This window comes from Scomber japonicus, chromosome 1 (assembly GCF_027409825.1).
Source record: "Scomber japonicus isolate fScoJap1 chromosome 1, fScoJap1.pri, whole genome shotgun sequence".
Taxonomy (NCBI): domain Eukaryota; kingdom Metazoa; phylum Chordata; class Actinopteri; order Scombriformes; family Scombridae; genus Scomber; species Scomber japonicus.
In genome coordinates, this window is record NC_070578.1 from 9,712,355 (window position 1) to 9,718,976 (window position 6,622).

The 6,622-nt window shown below is 40.0% G+C and overlaps 1 protein-coding gene across 1 annotated transcript; it reads right to left on the minus strand.

Moving 5' to 3' along the window:
* Window positions 1-138: 138 nt before the first annotated feature.
* Window positions 139-5,783, minus strand: LOC128361099 (lactoylglutathione lyase-like). The gene is made up of 6 exons (XM_053321632.1): window positions 5,632-5,783; window positions 3,003-3,085; window positions 2,694-2,834; window positions 2,491-2,558; window positions 2,123-2,212; window positions 139-585 (listed from the first exon to the last, which is right to left on the minus strand). The coding sequence occupies exons 1-6, from the start codon at window positions 5,698-5,700 to the stop codon at window positions 494-496; spliced, it is 543 nt and encodes a 180-aa protein (XP_053177607.1). The 5' UTR covers window positions 5,701-5,783; the 3' UTR covers window positions 139-493.
* Between the last annotated feature and the right edge of the window lie 839 nt (window positions 5,784-6,622).

Genomic DNA, 6,622 nt, shown 5'->3' on the forward strand with positions numbered 1-6,622 from the left:
ATGGTAGTAGTACAGCAACTATGTGAATCTATGAGAGGGATGAGGTCACCTTTCTGTGTCTTGCTATAATTACCACTTTGAGTTTGCTGACAACTTCCTGCTTTGTCTCTCAAAACTAGAAGAAATTACAAATCCATGTATTTGAACGGTCGCTTTCACATTTATTACACATTAATGCCACATTATTTTAGCAATACTATCTGAAGACACATACAAACTGATGATGGTAAACAAACTGCCACACAAAGGATTTTCTATTCAGAGCAATAACTCCCATATTTAATCTAGTTGTTTATCAACTGTCCAATGTTAGTCCAGCCCACGCAGGGCACACTGATTGCCATTGTGCAAGTGATCCCGCTCCATTTCCCCCCAGCTCTCCAGCGCATGTTGCTAAATTCTTGGCTAATCCCCAGTGTTCTGCTCTCCCAGTGAGGCCACAGCAGGCCTGGCTTGTATACACTGCAGCAGGTAGCGTGTTGGATCGTAGGCTTTAGGAGGTAATGGACACCATGTTGTTAGGACTCAAGATCTCAATCCAGTAACCATCAGGATCCTGAATGAAGGCCAAGCCTTTCATTTTACCTGAGGGAAAATAAGGAGAGAGCGGACAGAAGCATAACTTTAAATATGAATGCACATGATGTACGATATACAGGTAGACAAAGATGCAAGAAGCTAAAAGGTTTCCTGTTGTTTTTGACCACTCATCACCCTACAATGTCATATTTTTATGAATAAGTCTCAGCAGGGTGCCATTCACATGCTGCTGTAAGCTGCATGGAGTCAGTGGTGAGTTCATTTATTTCAGAATGAATAAGGATAAACCCCATGAGATGCACCATCTGGTTTTTCGAGGTGTCCTCAGGTACAAAACATCAAAGTTAAACATTTAAAGAAATACTTAATAATGATACTAGATGAAATAATCCAATGACACAAAACTCTGCCACCGTCTATACACAGACACAGACACACACACAGACACACAGACACATACACGCAAATATATACAAAAACTGTTACACATCTGCTCTGCAAACATTTTATGGAGGAAGAAAAAAGGGCACTCAACATGTTTGTTAGATGAGTAATAAAATGCTAATGCAGTATGAAGTGCCTCTCCTGCATGGCTCCTGCCAGCAGAATGAGCCTGTGTGGTGAGCACACTGGAGGGCAGTAAAGGAAGTGGAAATGCAAGAGAGAAACAGAGTGGCTTAAAGAGAGGAGGGTGAATGGCTCAGTGTTGCATGCGTTTCTAAAGAGCACCCATCTCCTTGTTTCCATTAGAGTCAGATTAACAGTCAGTATTTGTATTGTGTAGCAAAGCCTGATGACACAGTGGCCCGGTTCAACCTGACTTCAAAAGGCATTCTGGTTGTCTGTTGATATGTTGTCTCTCTTTAACCTTCGCAGCCTGTAAAAGCTTATGCCTTCTACATCGTCCCCCCCCCCCCAAGTGAATTTATTCTGTGATATCATCTCAACAGCCAAATAAACTAAAGATAAATATAAAAGTGCAAATCCAAATAGACTAACATTCCTTTATTTTACAATTTTCTATTTAGTTTTATTACAATTCATTATTCAAAACTGGGCCTGGTGACATTTATTAACTAAACAAAGAGACAAAATAAACAGATGATACTGTTCTTACACTGATGGGAAGTCTCAATGATTCAGCTAGTTTTTATCTTCTGCAGTTGTAAAATAATTGAGTTGGTGTATATGTGTGTCACTGTTATTGTTCTTTTAATGAACTGGCACATGTAAGCGGTGTAGCCACAATGCATCACACCAACAAAAAACTTCACCCTGCTTCCCTACTCTCCAACTTACCTGAACGCTGCTTGTTTAGAATGTAAGGATATGTATTACACTTCCTCTTTTCTCCACTCTCAATTTGCACTAACAATAAAAAGCATCAGCTCTAGTCAAATTTGAAACTGAGAATTTGAATCAAGGATTTGTATTATTTTAAGTTTCTTGAGTAACACCTTGATTCCTAATTTGTTTTACATAACCAAAAGAAAAAAGGTAAAAGGAGAAGGGTGAGAAAAATATTTAAATGGACTGTCAAGATTGATTAGTTTTAACATGTCTGTGACACTTCACAACTAACCATCATCAGGCTTCTTGACAAATGTGACTCCTTGCTCTTCAAACAATTTGCAGGCTGCGTAGACGTCTGGAACTGCGATTCCAATGTGTCCTGTCAAAAGTCAAGGGGACAGACAGAGATTCTTTGCTTTAAATCTGCACTGCGGTTGCACATATCCACAATCTGAGAGAGAGAAATGTGATAGTAAAATGCAAAAGTATGTAAGATTGAAATGGTGAGCAGATTGGTGCTGAGGATGAAAACTTTTACATTTGGGACAAAAATGTTAAAAACTTGTAAACCTCTGAATTTCCATGACACTTTGTTTTTATCTAATTCAGTTTTATGGGTCGTAACTGTCAGTTTGTGAAATGGGGAAACCAACTTACCGAAGCCACGTGGATCAGAGTTTCCATTATGATAAGATTGGCTCTCATCAGACTCAGAGCCCCAGTTACTGCAGGACAGGTGGGATGGGAGGAGGGAAAAAAGATACAAAAAAAGGAGAGTGGATGAGAACTGAATCATTTTTGCTTACTGTGTCCTTTAAAAGTCGTCAAATGAGCAGTGAAGTCATTTTGTTGCCTCTTACTGTGTCAGTTCGATGGTGGCTCTTCTGGAGAAGGTCCAGGCCGTCTTTTCCTTCACATCTGTGGGAATCTCCTTCTTGTCCTCGTAGCCCAAAAAGAAGAGAGAGAAGCGCATGGAGGGGAAGTCGAACTTTTGCAGGAGCCTGAAAGATTTGGCACATCGGAGAGAAAAGGTCACTTCATCCATAAAGGGCAGGTAATGTATAGGTAAGAAACCACACACACACAGAGACACACACAGACACGAAAAGTTTATTGTGTCACTTGTTGTGGATGATTTAGTTAACTAAAGCCCATACTAAAATCCTTACGTCATGCCGAGGATTCTGGTGTAGAAATCCAAGGATTTAACCGGATCTTTAACCCGCAGCATCGTCTGCTGCATCATGAAGTCCTAAAGCAGCATGAACAAGACACACAAACACAGTCACTGAGTTTTAAATACATAACACAAGAAATTAGTTATAATTTTACAACAATTATAAAAGAAATTTAAGTTTTCCACCCGACTGCATTTTCAAACAGGTTTTTAAGTACTATACTATACTTTCCTCAATATCGGAAAATAGTGAAAAATGCTTGTTAAGGAGGTCTTGCTTTGTTTTATCAACAGTCAAAAATCCGAATATATTCAGTTTACTATCATAAAAGCTTCATATTAGTGAAGCTTCAACAAGCAAAATGTTAAGAGATGTTTCCTTAAGACTATTTGAAGAAATAGTTGCTGATTAATTGTCTGTTGGTGGTCTAATCATAATCACTCATCTGTACTGTGAATGTGGATGTGTTGCACCACAAAGTGATCTGAGAGATGGAAGCACTGCCGGATCATTTGTGGATGTAACTGCGGAACTGAGACACAGCCGGTTAGCCACAGAGCTAATAGGTTACTCTGGAAATCAAATCAATACTCTATAAAAATGAATAACTGTTGGACACAAACAATTACAAAAGCTCATGTATTAGCCACCATTAGAGGCCTGTGGTGCCATCACTGGTTTGCACATTTCCTGTGGGTCCATGTTCATATCTCCCCTGTGCATATCCCTCTGCTACCACATTAGAACACAGCAACACTGAGTTCAATAAATGCAAAAACCCTGAATATTAGAGATGGAAGGTAGCTCAGAGACGTCTTCACAAGATCTGTCTCTCTTTGGCTTTCTCACACTCACTGGTGAAAAAAGAATTTCAGCCAAACTGCACCTCTGTGTGACCGAGCGCACCTAACTCCGAATGATCCGCACATCTGTGTGAGCTACGCTTCAGTCAATATTACCATACTGAACAGATTAGGCCTGCTCCCATTAGTTCACATTTACTTACTTGTTTTCCATGCATAAAGTTTTCCATGCCAGCTCTGACTTTGACATTAAGGTCATACCACTTTTTTTCTTCTTTTAATTTCTATGGTCTAAAAATTATTGTCCTGCACAAAACCAATGAAGATGTAGTTTAGACGTTGATAATATCTAATCTACACGGTGCTGTGAATGGCATAATTTCAAGTGGAGCCTCTGCAGTTATTAATAACACATGTGAGGTTGTGTCTCAGCTGGGTTTTTTGACAAATTGAAAATGTCACTCTTGCAAGTGTAACATATTCTGCCTAGGAGCACTGACAGCATCTTACAATAACTTAATGGTGTCTTTATTCTCCTGTGGTCTGTAGCCTTCAGGATCAGGCATGATGCTGTTTTCTAATGATGATGATGAGGATGATGCCCCTGATGCTGCTATTTTTTATTCTTAAACGTTTAACTTTTACTGTGTGTGTGTGTGTTGTTTCACAGTTGAGTGTTATCTCTGTGACTCTTCCCCTTTCCTGTGCACTTCCTCCCACAACGTTTTCAGTGGAAAAATATATCAACATATCCATGCAAATTTCTTAAACACCGCTGCAACATGAAACCATTTCTCCACTGAATTACATCAAAACGTATACAAAATAGTCATATTGTGCTTTCTATTATTTTATTCCTTTCATTTCTCAGATCAAATGTGAACTTTGACCTGCCAGTCTGCTGCAGCAGAAACAGTTCAACTCACACATGAACTGTGACCACATTCTTCAAAGTCTTCACCATGGAGTGCAATTCAAGCTGAGTGACAGCTGGAGCAAATATTCACAGAAACTGTCAATAGGTTAACAGAAGTTCAACTTTTTTGGACAATGGACCACAGAGTAAAGACAAATGTTATTTTTTTAAGTAAGTATTTTTTGTTTATATCTTGTGTACATACTGTATATGTGTAGCGAAGTAATAGGGCTGTTCAGGGACAGTGAAAACAATGAAAATGAACTATACAATCTTCAACTTATACTTGTTTTTATTAGCCAGCTGAAAAACAGTTCGATCCAACAGCTTTTGCTCACAACACTGCCCACATCAGCTACCTCCAGTCTCACCTGCCTTTCACTACTGCATATAGAGTCTGTTGGGGGTGACCGCGCCTACATTACATACTTTCTAGTTCAACTCCTGAGTTAAGCACAGACTTGTTCAACGCACGCTTTTGCTATATGACGTCTCTACTTTTCCGCCAACTTTGGACTCAATTTGTCTCCACACGAGTGAGCACCGGCAAAACTTGAGCTGTATGGCTAAGTTAGCTTAACTTAATGCTGCAAGTTAGCTTAACTTTAGTGGTTCGTCAGTGTATGTAGTCCCGACGTGTGTGTTTTAATACACACACTCGCGGTAAGCATTAGTAATTTTGTTTAACATAACCGAGTCACTTGTCAGCAGGCGACCGGTTCACAGTTTGTGGAGAAACCTGCCCCTGTCCGATAAAGGGCGCAATGCGAATAGCTGGCCAGCCTATCTGGCAGCCGCTGTTGGCCTGTTGCTGGTTTGGCAGAATTTCTGGATTTGAGGTTTTGACAGTGTCCGGTACAAGTAGATTTGAGCTTCCATATGGGACAATGAACCACCTTACCTTTGTAACGGGGTCTCCATCTTTGCAAGCTGCTACCGCTGCCTCGTCTGACAGACCTTTGTCGCTCATTTTTGCTAAATTAATGCGTTGCTAAGTTGTGCCGCAGCTCTGCGGGGCGGACAGACAGTGACAGGGAAGGAGAGGGGCAGGTACTCGCCTTACTTTTCGCACCCGCATTCCGTGAAGAACCGCCCTACGCTACCTCTGATTTGCTAGTTCTCGTTTCCTTCATTGGTTAGCTTTAGGCATGAGGACTAAGATGATTGGTTTAGGGTAAGAATATCATGGTCAGAGCCAATCATATGCCGAGTAGGGCGGGTCTATACTGTGAGGGAACTTTAACTAGAACATTTTCCTGTATAACCTTTCAAAGTAAAAAGCACGCTGATGACAACCAACTAGACTTATTTTGGCACTTAAAAACACTTTTAAGGACTTTGTCCCCTTGAAAGGGCATTTGATAGGTCACTCAAAATAAAATATCAAAGCATGGTTTAATATTGCATAATGGCCTATCAAATCATATGTCACTGACAGCTATCAATTCCTTATCGATTTATCATCTATTTGGAAAACTAGATCAACAGTTGCTGCAATGGTAGAGAATAAGGTGCAGGTAAGAAAAGTAACAACAACAAAAAATGAATGGGAATGATAATAAAACCCTCTGACAACATAAATTCAAAAGGACTCATCCAGTCTGCCACCATAAAAAAAGTTTAACTGTCAACAGCCTGTCACAGAGCTAACATGTCCAACACCACTTAAACACACTGTAAAGTATGACAACATATGAACTAAAACATATGATGATGCTGCAATAAGTTCTACCATATATGCGCACATGTCGATACTTTTATTTTGAAAATTCGGATAGGAAGTGGTTTTTTTTCTATTTGTTGGCTGGACCAGACTCTGCATTATGTAATAGACCTGCTGCAGAGAGCACTATGTTCTGCAACCCTGCAGATTTCACTATATTTATACCCCG

Coding starts and splice junctions, on each gene's coding strand:
- LOC128361099 (XM_053321632.1), bottom strand. CDS start 5,700: ATGAGCGACAAAGGTCTGTCAGACGAGGCAGCGGTAGCAGCTTGCAAA. Junction 2,835..3,002: donor ACCAGAATCCTCGGCATGAC/GTAAGGATTTTA, acceptor CAAATCTTTCAG/GCTCCTGCAAAAGTTCGACT. Junction 2,559..2,693: donor GCCACCATCGAACTGACACA/GTAAGAGGCAAC, acceptor CCTGTCCTGCAG/TAACTGGGGCTCTGAGTCTG.